Here is an 18,047-nt window from a genome sequence, read left to right as displayed (position 1 = left end):
CAAACCTTCCGGTATTAACATTTAAGAATCTAACATTATGTCTTGTGATGAAGTGTATGCAACTCAAGATCATACGTAAAAAGGGTAATAAAAAAGCAAAAGCAAAAATTGCAAACTCGATCCGTTTCTTTTCATGAAAAATTGATAGAATGGGGGGAAATGAATGTGGGATTAAAGCTTGTGCTTGGCCACTGAATGGGGACAATGCCTCCCGTCTATAATATGATGTATAGTTTTCTGTTTTTTGTCTTTGGTATATGCGATTCAATGTAGGTATGAATGCCAATGCATCCATTTACCATGAAAAGGTCATGAGGGCAGGGTTCAAGGCCAGAGGCAACAGGAAGTGACTGGCGGCGACGGTGGCCATGGGCAGGATAGCGACGAAGTCCTTGATTTGCCAATCATAGGGGACAAACGGTGCCTGAGCAAGAACGATCATGCCAGCAATGAAAATCAGCGAGAAGAGCATAGAGAATTTGAACTATGAGAACAATATGTTAGTAAACTCGATATATTGAAGTATAGAGCAAGCATATATTTTCACGGGATAACTAACCTTCTTCAAGACCTTCGGAACTTCAATAAAGAAGTTGGAAAACTCGGCTTCCTTGGCAGTGGCACCCCATGTCATGTTAATCTCAAACATGTGAGCCAGAAGAGCCTGACTGACGTGCAATGACAAGCCACCGAGGAAAATGGCCAACATGAGAGTCCACATGAAGTTCTCAAACAGGGCGTAAAGCAGACCACGCTCACCAACACGGTAACGCATGACAGCAAGGGCAATGTTACCAAGGCCGTTGAACACAATGATGATGGAAAACCAGACCTGCCACGAATCCATATAGTACTTGTCCAAGTAACCGTTGAACCAGCCCATGACGAAGTAGTTTACCGCAGTCATGATCCAGGCAGCTCCAATGGCATAGTAGGTACCAATGTAGGAGATAACAGTGACCTTAGACGTAAAGCGAATGTTGGAAAACAGAAAACGTCGGAACAGAGGCGTAAAGGGACCGCGCCAGAGCCAGGTTCGAATGGGGTGGAACAGCAGCTCGTTGCAACCATAGGCGTACTTCTCCCATCGGGCAAGCTCGTCGTAGACTGTCAAAGACACACCTTCCTTGAAACCTTCGCCAGCCCAGGCAGCCAGGCGAATGATGTAGCCGTTGACCTGCAGACGCAGCGACATGTCAAAGTCTTCTGAGACGTGGCTTTCTGACCAGAACTTGTCGTATCCGTCTTCATCCTGGTAGGCGACCTGCTGGATGGCGGACCAACGAAGGATAGCGTTGTGGCCGACAAAGGGCGCGACGTCACCGTTGGATACAGTGTATCGAATGGCAGAGTAGATGAGGTTCGTGAAAAAGGTAATGCCGTTCTCGAAATAGGTGTGGACAACTTGCATGACACCAGAAGAAAACTGCATGATGCCGACATCAGGAGACTGCTCCATTTCGGAAACGGCATCCAGCAAGCAATCAGCGGGAACACGGGTATCAGAATCAATCAGCAGGATGTAGTCTCCCATGCGGATGTTGCCATCAGCCCAGGCACGGCCGTCAGCCTCGAGAACTTCCTTGAGAGCTTCCTCATATGCCAAAGCCTCGTCATTCTGGCTCCATTCGGGAGGACGCTCAATTGCCTGAAGCTTCTCCTCAACCTTGCAGGAAATCATGAGAGCAAAGTTCATGTTGGAGGCCTTCTTGAACTTGCCCTTGCGGGTAAAGCCGTTCTCTCCATGCTTCGGGCGAGCAACCCAGCCAATGCTGTTGTCAGCGTAGAATTCAATGCGTGCCAGACGATCCTCTTCGGAGATGAGTTGCAAACCGTCGTCATTGATGAACATGTTTGCGGAGCCACCCTGAAGTTCATATGTAGACATGGCCTGCTTGATGGACTTGACTGTTGGCATAATGACACCCTGCAGACCTTCTTTGTAGACAGGACACTGGATGGTGACGTGGGGAAGAATGGCAGTCTGCAAACGCGGCGGAGGTCTGGCAGAGTAAAACTTGGAGTTGATGGTGAGCTGGCGAATGGGACCGAAGATCTGAGCCAAGCAACCAATAATAACCTGGGCGAAAAAGAGGGTGAAAAACACCTGAACCGGAGCCAGTGCAACGAGGGCAAGACGAATGTAGGTGTTGTCAACAGAAACCTCAATGGCCAGCTGCCTCCAGGCAGCACCAAGAGAGACGGTAACAAGAACCAGAGTCAGAGACACGAGGACCGTATTCTGGAGATGGATAGGTCGCTTTTCAGGCTTAATTTCACCACTCTCTTCATCAATTTCAACCTCGGCGACAGGCTGGGCTCTCTTCTCATCGCTGTCTTCTTCTTCAGGGTTGCCAGCCTTCCAGACCAACTCCATGAGCTCGGATTCAATGGCCTTGGCGCGTGCAACCAGATGAAGAGCGTCATCGTCCCAAACAACTAGAAGGCCCTCAGACGCAACAAAGGCTGCAAACTGGTATTTACGGGCTCGCGGCAAATCGTCAATTGTGGGGAGGATTTGCACGCGCAGGCCGTTCATGAGCGGCACATCAACAGCGTCAGGAGACCACTGCAAGAAAGTCTTGATAACACGCGAATTGACCGTCATGGCACATTGAACGTTGAGAGCAGCGCATGCCAATGCGAAGGGAGAGCTGGCAAGCTGAGGTGGGCAGGCCATGTAGTGGCCTCGAGCCTTGCGAAGTAAAACTCCTTCAATCTCTCCAGATCCATCGCTTACCCAGAGCTGAGAACACTGCTGCTGGTACAGATAGTTGACCATGACCTCATGCTTGATATCATCAAGGAACATGGAGCTCTGAATTGATGGGGTAGACCTGCCAGAGCTAGACTGAGGCCGGGAGCTGAATCTAGGAGTAGGAGGATGGAGCTCCGCCTCATTGGCAGAAACGGATGAAGGTGTTGTCTTTTCTGACATTATTGACTTCCGAGTTTCTTGCTGTAATCGAGGAGGAGCAACCGGTTTGGCCGGCGGCGGCGCTGGCGGTTCCTGCTCAGCCTTTTTGGTGCTGGCCTTGAAGTAGCTCGTGATACCCATCTTGACTGGTATGAAGCGAAGGCGCTGTGAATAAGACTTATTCAAGCTCGAGTTCCCCAGGCAATGGGCCTATTCGAGTCCCAAGCCCTCTTGAGGGGGTTTGAAGAGTCAGATAGAGAACCCTTTCAGAATTCTTTTCCGTGTAGTATTTTGGTGTCCCGAATCTTTGCGAGGTGTAGACGAATAACTCCTAGCAATGGTGCCCACCTGTCGATACAGCAGCGGCTGATGCAGTTGGATACGGCTGCGTGTAAGTGATTGCAATTGACAAAACCGGCAGCGTGGAGATTTGATATTATAAAGAAAGCAAGTTATGCTACCACCATGTGGAGAGAGACCACCCTAGGCAACAAGGCCGAACTCCTCAGGTAACGAACGGTGTTGAGAAGAGCGACTGTAAGTGAGTGTGGTGTGGACCGAAAACGAAGGCAATGCCCGAACACCTTGTCCACTTATGCAATATTGGCCGAGAACGCAACGTCTGCAGGCCTGATGAGCGAGGGGAGGGAAGGGCAGAGAGAGGAGATGATAAAGAGGTGCGACGACGCAAAAGAAGTATGAGTTGGGGAGAGGGTGGGGAGTGAAGCAAGGCCGCTGGCGAGCATGTAATCGCGGATGATGGACTAGGGACGAGATCAGGCCAGGGCCTGTGGCAGCCCAAGAAATTGGTGGGCTGGACTCTCAAAGTATCCCGATCGGTGGCTCCCGCTCGATCTCTCGGTCTGGTGTGCATGGTGGGCAATAGCAACACCCTCTTGAGCTGGAGCTGAGAGAAAGAAACAAGAGAGACGACAGAGTTTGATCAAGGGAGCAGGGGGAGGGGGTGTGGTTGGCAATGCAGGGTTGCAGGCGCAAGAAGCTGCAGCTCTTATGCGCCAAGGCACTGCAGTGGGAGTGGGCATGTTGAGGAACAAGAGCAAGCTGATGGGAATCGGCCTCCGTTTGGACGCCACTCCAGGCCGCAGGACACTTGTTGCTGTCGGGAACGATACGATAGCGAAAAGGACGGGCCAAGGTGCTGGCGAGTAATGAAGCCCTGGCGTGAGTTGATGCCCAATACCCGGCAGCACGAGGACTGGTCAGAGCGAGGTACAAGCAGATAGACGCCAGATTGAGCTCTCACTTGAGAGACGCCAGGCTCCAGATGATCCCAGACCGATGCTACAGCCCCTCGTGGTTAACAATGGGTGGATTGTTGTGAGAAACATTTCCCGATGGGCCCCGGGCCACCGCCCACGTTTTTCTTGTTTTTCTCGGGTGCTTCTCACGAATTACACATACCCTTGCTCAGTAATCTGAACAGTATCCGAGAGTCCCTAATGACTGACATTGATGGCCCAGTCTTCCCCTGGCCTAACTGTGAACTTTGACCGGACCCTGATGCCTGTAGCTGCTTCTTGGCGGCCTGTAAATGGCAGTTCGTTTCTGCACCCGCACGAGCACATGTCCAGCTGGTTGTGAATGCCCGCAGCCGCTGGCTGGTGCTGACCATTGGGAATAGCCTTTTCCCTCCTACTAGGACAAAGCTTCTCTCGCTGTCTGCCTCCGCCACAGCGTGGCCCATGACCCAAACATCCGCCGGCATGGTCACAATAGCTGTGGATTCGTACAGTCAAGAGCAGCTGTCACGAAGACCAAGCCGGTAATACGGACATTCTTCTCCCCGCTTAGCGCTTCCCACGGCCTTGGCTAGCTCCATAGAGTTGGGACCAGCTTATTTGTGCCTGTGCCTGTGCCTGGATTGCGCTTCGAGCGGGCGACTGCAAACTCAATGGCTTGGCTGCCAATGGTGACAACACGTCCTCGTAGCTTTGGGACGGGATATAGTTCGAGTGGAGTTGTTTCTTTGCCTTCAAGGTTCGGTTTCCCAGAGATGGATTCAGTCCGTGCCCGCTCGCTGGGTTCCTCGGCGAATCGCCCGTTGGATGGATGGATGCCCTGTGCAAATTCACGTTCAAGTACAACAAGGCCCGGGGGGGCGTGAGATTTGGCAGAAACCGGCAGAAAAAAAAAAGCTGGTGGCCTTTGTGGAAACCCTAGCGAACGACTTGTGGGCCCTCGTTTTCTGCCACTCAAGCAGCCCTTAAAGCGGCGAGAGGTGCGGTACAGTATCTCCAAGCTACTGTACCAACGTCCTTCTAGCGCCGAGTAGCTGCATCTTGCACTCGCCTGGATGCCATCGTCATCGACCAAAGGCTGCGGCTGACACAATCCGCGGCACCCGGCTCGGAACATTAGGGCCAGACTGTCTCCCGGCACTCGTGGCTCCGTCTTATCGCCCAGGCAGATGGCGCGAGAGGGCATATCGCATCGAATCTGTGAGACACCCGCAAGATGACCAGCCGTCCAACTCTGCCTAATGCACGATACAAGCAAGAGGCTGCGAGAGGGTCGGTCAGCAAGGCATGAAAATGCAATCCGTCGATAGCTCCATGGCGTCAAGGCCACCAGAGATAACAGAATCGAGTTCCTGATGCCCGATTGGATCGCTCCCAGCTGCACGCCAGATTCAGGACAACCACAAACGCACGGCCAGCGCCACCACAACAGCGCATCAAAAAAGCAACAATGGCCAGCCCGTCCCACGAAGCTCCGGACCCCTTGCACAGAGTCGAGAACGTGTGGTACTCCCTCGTACAGTAGCGCAACGCCGGGCTATTCCGTCGTTTGGCCTGTGAGGCTTGCGAGTGAGAAGCGAAAACACCGGTCCTGCAGAAGGGGGAAATGGTTGCAAGGGAAGAGACGATGGCTGCTTGGACGGCATGAGTCCCTCCCTACCTAGACTTAGACGAAGCCACAGGCACCGTATCTGCAATGTTGTGGTGGGTGGCAAGTGCGCTGGCCTGCAAATCAGAAGCTGTAGAGGGACCTGAGCGTGCGTTGTTGCGCATAATGGCACGGAACATGCACTTGGTCCATGCACTAGAAGCTATTTTTGGGCAGCTCTCCATGGCGGCTTCGTATTTCCACTTTTGTGTGGGTAAAATCTCCGTTTCTGTTTGCAGAGTTGCACCCAGGCATTGACAAGGTCTCAACTTACAGCAACACTCCTTCGCTCCCTTCCCGCACAACACATATCCGAGGGCAATACCATCCGTCCGGAACGGTAGTATTTGCATATTAACCAGCCAGGCTGATATCTATCAAAGTCTGCAAATCATTACTCGGATGTGTGTGCACGTGGCCGTTGGTTAAACTCAAGGGAGGCAGCTGAATGCAGTTATGAGAGAGCAGCCAACTCTGTCAACTCAGTAATACTACCTAAGGTAGTACCTACTGCCCATCTACTCTAGCTTGTACCTATGTAATCTATACAGATTGTGCTTCTATGGGCCGATAATTGGGGGTAGTCTGATACGTGGTAGTAATGGCATCGAGAACGGGCTGACCTCAATACTACGCCTCTTCACTATCACGACCTGCCCTCTGCAGAGCGCCAAGTGCTGCACATTTTGCCTCTCCTGCAATAAGGGTCTTGATTTACGCCTCCATGGAACATTTGGCTGCCTTAGAGGTTTCCATGCAGCTGCCATGTGTCGTATAGACGCCACGGCAATCTCCCTTTCATCAGCCAAGAAAGCCACAGTCGTTATAATAGGCTCTATCAGCCGCCCCCTTACTTGTCACGACGCAAATCCCTACTCCTTACTCCCTGCAGAGCAGCCAGGCAACACCTAATACGGAAACCCGTAGCTGAGGCGTAAACGCTTCCCCAAGGGCCAACTGAGCGGCTCATTCCCATGGTCTTCAGCTTCATTTACTTGCTCATCATGTACACCCCCCCGGTAGCCGCCGTAGCTATCACTCTCCCTACGTATTTGTGTTACCAACCAGGACATCTCCGAACAGATAGGAGATCACCACCAACGGGTAGCCACGTCAACAGTAACTCATGTAATCGTACACTTACACTAAACAACCCTTGGCCAGATATCTCATGCCTGTACGGAGTACCTGTGCTACTCACCAACAACAAAAGGGCATATGTATTTGCAAATAAACGCCATGTACCTCCAGCCCAACCACACCATGGCATTCTCTCCGCTGTGGCTGCTTTTATTGAATCCGCTAAACAAATCACATAACCGCCAACCCATCTCCATGCAAGCCTCCCAAGCCCTTATGCTGCAGATGTATAGTAGCATAAACTTGTCTTTGACCGATTTGTGCTCTCTATGCCGCATCTAATTCCCAGTTGGGAAGCCTCCTTGTCAAAAAGACCCTTGCACATTGAAACGTGTTCATGCATCGCCGCACATTAGATCAATATATTGCTGCAGCACCGTGATTTCCGGCTCAAGGAGCAAGCTACTGGTAAGATACATGCACATACATGACAAGCACAATGCAACTCCCAGAACAAAAACGGGACTAGTACCCGAGAAATATTGAAGCCTTTTGCGGCTGAATAAGAGAGAGAAGAACAAGAAGAAGAAAAAAAGTAAAAGGGGCAGAAAGCTTGCTGCAACGTTCGGAAGATATCCTCAACACACGCCCATACACACCCCCTCTGTGTAGTGTCCGCCGCTAAAAGATGATCGGCTTGCTTGGTATTGGATAGCTGTCAGTAGTAGCAATCTGATCTTTGTGGTTGGACAATGATATCACCGGCGTCCTCGTACCTGTAGATGGTGTGTGGCGGTAAGAGGGACGATAATGCAGGTCTCGGTTCCCATCTATTGTTGAGATTGCCTCGAAGCCACAGCGCCAGATAAGACAGCATCTGCAATAGGGAACAAAGAGCACCGACCTTCCAGACACCACGTTGACTCCTTTGTGGATGAAAAAGAAAAGAAAAAAAAGAGCCCAACCTGCTTACTTTGCATTTCAGCCTTATCTACATCCCTGTTTTCAGCTTCATGCATCACCTTGTAACGCCACGTACCGTACATGTACTGACCCTGAATGCCTACATCACACCTAATGTAGGGGACAGCAAGACTATCAATCCAACCATGTAATATTTTTCGTAGCTACTATTGAAAGACAGCATGGCGAGCCTCTCTCCCTTGCCAAAAAGGGCGCTGCATCCCCCCTCTTGGCTACATGTATATGCAGCCTTACCAATGGGACATGCAGAGCCATCCAATATTCTTGGGAGGAAAAAAAATATCGCACGCCATCTGCCAACAAATATGGACGCCTTTCTCAAATTAGGAACTTTTCCCGCCCCTGTTCACAGCTGGCTTCTACACCGCATCGCCGTGCCGTGTCTACATGCAAGCGAGCTCAATATTGATTTCAGGATTTGGTCATTCAGACTCATAGCTATTGAGTGTATCCAGAGACACTCGATGATTGTAGTTGAAGGTTCAGAAAAGTGAAGCCAAAAACAGTACTTGCATGAGTAGTTGAGGTCACAAAATCATGGTAGTCTTCAAAATAACAAAATAACATGAAAATCAGTGGATATTCAATTCAAACGCCTGGTAGCACTGGTTGCGCATCTAATAGCCAAATAAACCATCCATCCCTAATATTACCTAAAGTTACTGTATTCTCAATCGTAAAAGAACTCTTTGCTTCATATACCCGATAATTTTTCCAGAAAAAATGTACTATCCCTCATCCTCGTGTCTATGAGTGCCCATGATTACAATGAATGGCACTCCCCTTGCAATAATGCAGTAGTATGTAGTAGTCAACCATATAGCTCACAAATCCTCGTTACCATCGCATTGCTGCGTCATGACAACGCGGCTAATCTCGAGCTGAGGCTGCGTCCACGTGGGATACCATGTGTTGCGGGCATCCCAAAAGTCCTTCTTGGCATTGGGAGAGTGGTCCAGCCAAGGCTTGCCAGACTGACCGTCTTCAAACCAACCGTTGGTACCGCCAACAGCAAGGTTCAGGATGAGGTAGAACTCCTGGTCAAATGGGGTGTTGTCACGGCCGGTCTGGCTCCAGATGTCAATCAGCCTGGTACCATTAGAGGTGGAGTCGGGGAAGCCGCCTCGTGCCCACATGGGCTTGTTAAAGTTGGTGTAGGTGACTTGCAGCAGCCGGCTGTTGATGTAGGTGAAGAGATACTTTTGCGACCACTCAAGGCCAAAGGTATTGAATCCCGCGCTGTAAGTGGTGTGCAGAGCCTTGCGCTTGTTGTTGGTCTTCCACCAAGCATCATTGGCGGGGTCAGGGCCCCAGTGTAGAGCAGATGAAGCAATGTTGTTGCCGCCTTGAGCATAGGTGTGATTGTTTCCACGCGACTCCATGATATCAATCTCTCCGGACGAGGGCCAGGGGCCATAGGTATCTTTGACTGGCAACATCCAAATGGCGGGCCACAGCCAGTCGCCTACAGGCAGCTTTGCAGTGACTTCAACACGGCCATACTTGATAGTTGCTCCCTTCAGCGTGTTGATACGGCCGGACAGTGTCGGAGGAACGATACTGGAGTTGCCGTTGGTGGTGTTGGTGGCGGCGACGCAGCTATAGTAGTCCTTGGAGGTACAAGTGCCGTCCTTGAGCAAGTTGATGACATTGTTCTTCTGGACCAGGTTGGCATCTTGGAGAGTTGCCTTGATCATAAGATGGCCGTTCTCAACATAGACGTTTCCGTCGCCACCAGTAGTCTGTTCGAACTCGCCGTTGCTAGTTGACCTTTATTAGCAAAGCCATTACACCGGGATGCCACTCGAATAAAAGTACTTACCCAAATCCGCCAATCTGCACCTCCTTGGTCCAAATGCTCGGATCAATGCCGTTGCTGAAATCTTCATCCAAGACAGGGCAGTACTTGTGCTTGACGACACTACGCATGCCGTCCCAGACCAAGAAGCCGGAAATACACAAGCCAAGGAGGATGCCGAGGAGGGGCAATATGGTGACCCATTTCTCCTTGGGATCGACCTTTTCCAGCCAGGGCTTTTCGATTTCTCCCTTCTTGACCAGCCGCGAGTGGAAATATCGCTGGCCACCACGCTCTTCGGGACGCTCATCGTAGGGGCTGCCGCTGGACGACTCAAAGCTGGAGGCGGGCCGTGAGGCGTCCGGGCTCACAAAGGGGTTTGTGCCAGTTCCGGGAGCGTTTGAGGCCGTGTCGGTCCCCCCCTCGAAGATGTTGCGGTTGTCATCTGTGTTGGGAGTTCCAGGACGGAGAGGCGTGGGCGCACTGGAGGTTGCGGCCGAGGGGACGACGGGAGGTCGCCCGTCAAAGTTTTGCTCCATTGGGAAATGCAGACTTGTGGACAATGCGAAAAGCCGAGGGTTTGGGTTGCAGCAGGTGGCTCGAAATTGAATCAGAGAGTGGAAGCCTTGGGCAGACTGTAGTAGACCAGCGTCTTATGAGGCACGCAGAGCAAAAGAAAAGAGGCCCGCTGTGACGTATGGGAGCTGAAGAGGGCAGACGGAGAGCGGGCTTTGATATGCCGATAAGCAGAAGAGACTTTGCAGGAGAAACTGGGAGGAAATGATAAAAAGAGGGACTGCAGTGTAGTGGCTGTTACGAGGAAGAAGGAGGCCGAAGCAATAGACTCAGCTGAGCGGATGGATGAAGCTGTTCCCTCCCTTCAATTGGAATGGACGCTGACCGAGTCGCTATACGGGTGCTACCTCAGGCAGTACCTCAGCACCAGAGGTACATGTACACGTGCATGCAGATTGGCTGAGGCACATGCACATGTACAATATCCAATGTTGACACTTTCAAGTTTTTTCTCTTGCACCCTCACTCAGAGCGACAATCAATTACGCTGCCCCCCGGCCCTTCCAGCGGAGTCGCGGCAACTCAACCTCTGGCGTGCAGGGCCTGGAATATCGAGGTGTCGAGGGCGTGTGCAGCTCCTCGTCCAGTGCCAAGATGCCGTCCCTTGCTAAGCTGATCCTTGCATCTGTTCGACTCTTTGCTGGCCCATCTCCACACCCTCGGGCAGCTTAAGCTCTGTCCTATCAAGCAGCGCTGTTGGGGAGAACGTGGGAAGCGCAAAAGCAAGAGGCAGAGATTAGAGCGAGGCTAGCAGCGTCCGGTATGCTTAGATCTTACCTTGCTTTTTGCTATTATCTCCGCGGCCGCAAGGCGATAGTAATCCCACGAAAGCGGCCGCGAGTACAACGGCGGGCTTGCTAATCATGCTAACAGGACTAGGTAGACACTGTTTTGTAGTCTACAAGACAACATAGTTGGAGGGAGTTGGAGTTACGGGACTGAATCCTACCGTTGTTTTGAGATTGTCATGGGAGCGCTCTCAACTCCATCGTGGCCGCTCGAAGCATTAAGGTTGTCGCAGCACCGCCCGCTGCTACCCTTCTGGCGAGACAAGCGCCCTACAACTTACATGCCTATAGCACCATACCTTAGCCCTCGTACTGTACGGAGCACCACATGGACATACGAGTATCGGTGCTACAGTACAGCACGTCTCTGCCTGTCGTGACACATGGTCGCTTCGCGCTGCGTCCCGTCAATCTCTTGTTTGCAGCGCCAAGGCTCGTCTGCCTCGTTTGTGACTGATACTGCTTGCGACTATCGATCAGCCGCATCTGTTGCGTCCGCCGTACCCACCGCCGATACAACAAGAGAGAGTCGCACGCAACGAGTTGATTCATTGCCGCTGAGCCGGGCCACCCTCTTTGCAACACGACCTGAAGACAATGCCTCAACCTCCCTCCATAGGTACGAAACAAACTTTTCGTATCGGCGCTCCCAGGCGCCCTCCCGTATCGCTGTTACAAAGCGCTAGAACGTCAGGTCGGTGCCTGTAGCCGGTTCCTCTGAGCGCTAAAGGCCGGGTCTGGCGCGGACTCCGCACGACACTCCAGCGCCCCTGGCACTTTTTGACACTGGCTTCAGCGGCACAAGCCGGAGAGCGGGCTCTAGTGGACGACGTCCTCGTACGAGTAAAAGCAGCAATAGGTGGCTGAGATTAGCTGCCGCTGTGGCTTGCTCAGCGCTGCGCCTCTTGCGCCACTCTGCCTCCCCCGTGCCGTGCCTGAAGATCCCCTGCTCATGGCGCTCACCGCCTTGGATAGAGCCACCCCCTCACAGATACAAAGTCAAAACAACATCATGGTTGTTTTTTTGCTTTTACGCCTCCCGCATTTGCACTAGCCAGGGCACGCTCAACAGCGCTATCTGGTAGCTACAGATCAAAAGCTGTCGCTAGAGATGTTGGCACCCTCGGAATGGCGAGGTTTCGCCGCTGGCCACCACCAGAAATGCAGCAGTCCCACGTTAACGCTGCCAAGAGGCCGGACCAGGAAAAAAAGGGCACCGAGAGAGAACTGAGAACTCTGTCGGTCCTTTTCCTCCTGCCTCCCACTCTGCCTCCCACTCTGCCTGCGGTGGCTAGTCTGCTCCAGGACGTGGGATTCCTTGCCGGGTAAATTGGTGCCAGCGCAAAGGGACCGTAACAAAGTTCCGTCTATGCATATGTAGTTACGGTAGCATGAAGCTACTACTAGGCACTAGGTGGGTGGCCTGGTCACAGTCAATCTCCAGCCAACAAGCCCGGGTCTGTCGGGGATGAAGGAGCTGAATAGCATTTTGTGCCTGGCAAGATAATAGTTCGGGGCACAACTCAAATTAAGTGCCCTGTCAAGAGTCATTGTCGACGGCAGAGAGAACCAGATCCTTCTTACCGAGGCTGCAATCCACTCTGGAGGAAGATGCAAGCGAAAAAACACATATAGCCCTCGCCTCTGCCCTCGAATACGTCATGCGGATCCTGCTGAACTTACTTGTCCCTAGACCCGACACACAAAACACCAATTCTGTCTATATTGCTTGGTACCGATGGGGCTCTACAAACTATACTCTTGGAACGCGGGCTGCCCAGAGCCACTCAAGTGCCCGAACAAACAAGAGAACAAGGCGAAACGAGAAATGGACTAGACGCTGTCCGCTGCTAGCTGCTCCACATCCAAACTATGTCTCACGGTCGATGGAATACGAGTACCATGGCAAACGGCAACAATTGCTCCGCGGGACTGAGTTGAATTGGCTGGGAAACGTTGCGGACGCTGCAAGCTGAGCTGAACACTGCAGCAACCGGGATAGCTTTCGCCGACTCGCAGTTGACGATAAGCTTGTCTTGCACGCCCAAGAGTACTCCGTAATCAGACTCAATCCTGACTCCAGTATCTCTTAGAGCGGATCCCGAAAATCTACATATCGCGGCAGCGAGCTCCGGCTTGGCGAGATGGCAAACGAGGCTCTGGCTCCACGACATACTGCGAGCTACAGTACAGCACTCCAATGGATATCCTGAGCAGACAACTCTGTACGAGTGCTCGTAGACGGCCAAGGACATTGACAGTCAAAATGTCCCGCGTGTACGAAATAGCGGCAGCTGAGTCTCAGGGCTAAGAACACGGCTTGACTCCGCTTTGTGGGGGGTTTTGGTTCAACTGCTGGCCTGGTTTTGCCCGCCTAAATCGCCCCCAAACATCGTCAATCTCTTCAAGTTGGAGAAGTCGGCATTTCCCTGCGGCCGCCGGGCAAGAAAAACTGTCTCAATCCACGGCATCATGCTCGTATCCCAGCCGCAGGGGGAAGGGGCAAAAACAAAGAGTGGGAGAAAAGAGCTGAGATCGGCAACCCAGATAGATGGCCTTGATGGCCCCCACCACCAAGCAGCAACTCGACAACCAATCGACGAGGCTCGCTCTATTTTTATCAGCAGTAGCGTCCTCGACGCCTTTGTTGGGCTGCATGTCTCAGTCAAGCAACCGCTCCCTTACATCTCGTATAGCTGGCAGGTGTGTCGTTGCGATGCTACGGTGCAATGTACAGTAAGTATGATGCTCGGATGGCAGACCGAAAGATAAGACATGCCTGGCATTGAGGTGCTCGAAGCTGAGTTGGGTACGCAGCGCAAGGACCAAGCGCGGGTCCTTACTTTTGCCCTTCGTTCAGCCCTGAGAGACATTGTGGTGCTCTTGAAGGCAGTCCAACTGCCGATGTCATTCCATGAGCAACTTATTGGTTGTGTAACTCTCGTTACTTCAACTTGGCAGTCGCTTAGGAGCAATACGATGTGTACGAGTATGTCACTTACTTGTACGAATCCTTGGGTTACCTTAGTATTGTACTAACCTACCCAGTGGAACCAACGAAAATGCTTGGTCTGACTGTCACCAGCCATGCCATCAGAGAGTCAATTTTGACGCCTTTTGTGCTACCAGGTAATGTCCACCTGGCCACCTTGGCCTACCTACCAAAGGCTGTGGCGTACACATGGTGAAAGCAGCCCGCGCCCTACCTAGTGCATGGGGCTGTTGCAGTCATATCGTATCATTTCAAAGGTCCCAACCTGAGCATATTGTGCTGATTAGAGGGAGCCCTGCAATCCAATCTCCCTTGACAATGTTGACAAGCAACGCCCTCTTCTCTCAGACACCAGACTGTATGACTGCTGCAATTGCTACCAGTACAAGTAAATGAAAGCCTACTCAGTCTACTGGATAAGAGCCCCGAGTTGGAAACTAACAGGCCGCACGCTTACAACGGACGGCGGTGGATCAGCACGGCTCTTATCCATCGCCTTCTTGTTTCCGTTCCCACAACCCGAGAATCCCCATAATACTACGGCGAGACGGACGGAGCATGACTCGGATGAGATCGGGTAGCTCCCGATGAGGCCATACAGGGATGCCGCCTGGTTGGCATCGCCATCGTCTTTCTCCTTTGTTCCTATCAGCTATCAGGCTGCCGCTGCTGCGACCGTAGCGTGGCGCTACTCAACTTGAGTTCCAACGAGTTCCGCTTTTTGCGGTCGCGCTTGTGATGCATCAGGGCTCGTATGGATGCAGGACCAGGGGGTTGTTGCATCGCTGAGGCAGTCCAGCGATTGGGTGGCACCACATTCATGGACGGGACGGACACAGCAGGATTCCATGTTGGCATCATTGATTCGCCTTTGCAGCCTCTTTTGTTCGTATCCTCGGTTTTGCAAGGGCTCCATGCCAGCACACCCAAACTACTGCCGGAATGCGTCACCAATGCAGCCGCATTTCCATTTAGCACCGTTTACTCGCTGTTGTCTCGACGTGCGTTGTTTTTTTTTTTTTTTCTTTTTTTTTTTCCTCTCCTGGTAGTATTTGCAATTCTTACAGCGGTGTCGCATGGACTGTACGTCGTAGTTGGTGCACTAACACGTCCAACCCCTGGCCTTGCTGCAATGCTGGCTCACAGCTTCAGCTGGCCAGGTAGCATCTGGCCATGTCATTGATAAACAAGTACACGTATCGTACTCGTACATCACGCAGGGAGAAAAAGAGGCTTTGAAGCCAATCATGGCCCGTCCCAGCCGCTTCATGATTAGCGGCAGGCTAGCCTCCATGTCCGATGTTGGGCCAAGTGTGAGGCCGCGATGCCGATCATCCAGGAACCCTCGCAAGTTTCCAGCCATTGCAATATACACGGTGCTACAGTAAACAAAGCCAGGCTCCAATGAAAGCAGCAGGTAGTCTATCTAACTGCCCGACATCACATCTCTCCTCACCTCCTTGCATCTTCTGCCAGCGCACAGCGTCAGGGAATCATAACGCCATTTTCAGCTCCGTATCTTTGGTCCATGTCGCTGCTACTTGACGTTATTAGAGGCTAACAAGAGACTTTGGAAGCCTGCATTGTATCCATACAAGTCCAGCCTTCGCCTATTTTCCTCCGCTCTTCTAGCCCAAGTATAATATCATTGTTGTGAGTGTTGTCGACAGCCTGCACTTCAGCTCAACTTTAGCTTACACACTATTGTCAGGCTATGCATACCCCTTGAAGTCAATTCCTTTACTCTCACCGTCTATACCTTGTGAGAGAATAGCCACGTCCCATCATCCTCAGTTCACTGGTTGCTCTTGAACCTCTTGAGAAGCCACGGCTGCCATTATATACTTTCATACCTTCTTTCTCCTCTTTGGCGCCAAGATACCTCTCTGAAGCTCCCCCAAACGCCTCACACACTTTTCACTTTCAAAAACTTCATTTCGTGGCAATGCTGTCAAAAAGTCTACTGGCCTTGGCGACACTGCTCGTCTCAAGCGTGTCAGCAGATCCTCGGGATCTAGGAACTGTGCTCGCTGGCAACAAAGATCTGTCCACCTACTATTCGCTCATCCAGGTAAGCAGTTTGAGCTTCAGAACGCCTTTTATTTACAATTGAGCAACCAATTGGTGTGCTAATACATTTCCGCAGAAATATCCGGATGTTCTTCTCCAGCTTCCAAGCTACGCAGGCGTCACCGTACGTGTTTTTTTTTTTTTTTTTTTGATTCTGCCCGGCATCACTCTTTAAGTCACTTCATCACGACATGAAATGAATCTAGCATCAATTCTACAAAATAATTTTTATTAACTTCTCGTCTTCCAGATCGTCGCACCTTCCAATGAGGCCTTCAAAAACATCCCTTATACTGCCCTCAATGGCATATGGAACCCAAATGACAAGGCCACCACCGTGCCACTCCTGCAATATCACGTTCTCATAGGAACCGTCGCAACGGCTGGTCTTAACACTGGGCCAACCTATGTCCGGGCCACTCTTCTAAAGAGCCCTCGCTACACCAACGTGACGTTTGGTCAAAATGTCCTCATTGCCAAGCAGCCCGGTGACACTGTTGTCTTCACTACAAGCATGGGCACTCGCTGCACTCTGGTCGAGGGTGATATTCCCTTCCAGGGCGGCCTGGTCCAGGTGGTTGACAACTTGTTGATCCCTCCGTCACGCATCGAGAACACGACTGAGGCATTCGGCGTGCCCAACTTCATGGGCAGCCTCTACGCCGCCGATCTCATGCCCAAGGTCTCTTATGAGGAGAACATTACCGTCTTTGCTCCCGTTGACAGTGCGTTTGCCGCTGTTGGTGGTTCTCTCAAGCACCTCGATGCCAAGGCCCTTGCACGCGTCATGGGATACCACATCGTGCCTGGCCAAGTTCTTGTCTCGTCGACCCTCACTAACGGCACCAGTCTCTCAACACTTGCTAAGAACCCCGCTGGCACAGCCCAAGAGTCTATCGTCATCCGTCAGTCCGGCAACAACAAATACGTCAACTCGGCTCAGATCGTCCAGCCTGACATTCTCCTCGCCAACGGCATTATGCATCTCATCTCTAACGTCCTGAACCCAGATGCTGATGCTGCCATTCCAAACCCCACCGCCGTCTCTCAAGCTCCCGTGTTTCCTGTTAGCTCGGCCCGTAACCCGTTCACCTCAGCTCTGCCTTGCACAGTGAGCTGCCCCGTTACGACGACGGCTGCAGATACTGCCACGGATGCAGTCGCGACAAGCACCTCTACCAGCATATTCACAAGCAAGAGCAAAGCAGCCGCAGGAGCCATGGCTACGGCAAACATCCGTGCTGCGGGAGCAGCTCTGGGTCTGCTTGGTGCGGGAATGATGCTGTAAAACCTTGATGATTTTTCTTTTTATCATATAGATGTATACCTTTTCTTCATACAGAAGTTGAAGAAGATGTCAAAAAGCGGAGAGCCTTCACTGGTATGAGTAGTAATGAGATGGATTTAGACGTAATGAGTTTGGATATTGTGTTTTTTCAGACCTCAGGGTCTTTTTAATAGAAAGGGAGTATTTCTGTTACCCATGAATAGTATTGCAATATGATGACGATGATTGAATTATGAGTTAGTGTCATAAAATAAGTAGTTGGTTTTGCGTAAACGAGCTCTTGATTCTATGCGACGGATCGAGAATTAAGATGGTTTGTCTATGACGGCTAATGTTCATGTAGATGTATGTGAATTAGGGTGTAATTTCGTGGGATTTTGGTATTTCGGCATCAGATTTCATTACCTCTGCGTATAATAGATAGCTCGAGATATGATATCGGTGCATATAATACGGAGTGCCATATGTCTTATACTACCAAACTATAGATCAAAACGGCATGGTTGGAATGTTTCTTTACTTACATAGTACAGTAAATGCGATTACTGCCGTGACATAATTTCTCACCAATACAGTATTTGTCTAGAACATGAATCTAGGGTAAGGCACATCTCACAATAACGTATCAGCAAACATGGTATAAAATC

At 51.4% G+C, this 18,047-nt stretch overlaps 4 protein-coding genes across 4 annotated transcripts; 1 reads left to right on the top strand and 3 right to left on the bottom strand.

The window, feature by feature from the left end:
* Window positions 1–295: 295 nt before the first annotated feature.
* On the bottom strand, window positions 296–2,938 carry TRIVIDRAFT_43815 (uncharacterized protein; the record flags this gene model as incomplete). The annotated part of the gene is made up of 2 exons (XM_014097604.1): window positions 296–484; window positions 560–2,938. The coding sequence occupies 2 exons, from the start codon at window positions 2,936–2,938 to the stop codon at window positions 296–298; spliced, it is 2,568 nt and encodes an 855-aa protein (XP_013953079.1).
* Window positions 2,939–8,442: 5,504 nt separating this feature from the next.
* TRIVIDRAFT_83043 (glycoside hydrolase family 16 protein) lies at window positions 8,443–10,397 on the bottom strand (the record flags this gene model as incomplete). Its single annotated transcript, XM_014097603.1, has 2 exons — window positions 8,443–9,649; window positions 9,711–10,397. 2 exons carry the CDS (start codon window positions 10,223–10,225, stop codon window positions 8,713–8,715), a joined length of 1,452 nt encoding a protein of 483 aa, XP_013953078.1.
* Window positions 10,398–12,142: 1,745 nt separating this feature from the next.
* Window positions 12,143–13,434, bottom strand: TRIVIDRAFT_210111 (uncharacterized protein; the record flags this gene model as incomplete). The annotated part of the gene is made up of 3 exons (XM_014097602.1): window positions 12,143–12,417; window positions 12,734–12,770; window positions 12,952–13,434. 3 exons carry the CDS (start codon window positions 13,303–13,305, stop codon window positions 12,143–12,145), a joined length of 666 nt encoding a protein of 221 aa, XP_013953077.1.
* A 2,268-nt stretch (window positions 13,435–15,702) lies between these two features.
* Window positions 15,703–17,620, top strand: TRIVIDRAFT_172511 (uncharacterized protein; the record flags this gene model as incomplete). The annotated part of the gene is made up of 3 exons (XM_014097601.1): window positions 15,703–16,113; window positions 16,189–16,236; window positions 16,363–17,620. 3 exons carry the CDS (start codon window positions 15,988–15,990, stop codon window positions 17,398–17,400), a joined length of 1,212 nt encoding a protein of 403 aa, XP_013953076.1.
* Window positions 17,621–18,047: the final 427 nt, after the last annotated feature.

Source organism: Trichoderma virens (genome assembly GCF_000170995.1).
Source record: "Trichoderma virens Gv29-8 chromosome Unknown TRIVIscaffold_85, whole genome shotgun sequence".
Classification (NCBI taxonomy): domain Eukaryota; kingdom Fungi; phylum Ascomycota; class Sordariomycetes; order Hypocreales; family Hypocreaceae; genus Trichoderma; species Trichoderma virens.
This window is presented reverse-complemented; position numbering and strand designations above follow the sequence as displayed.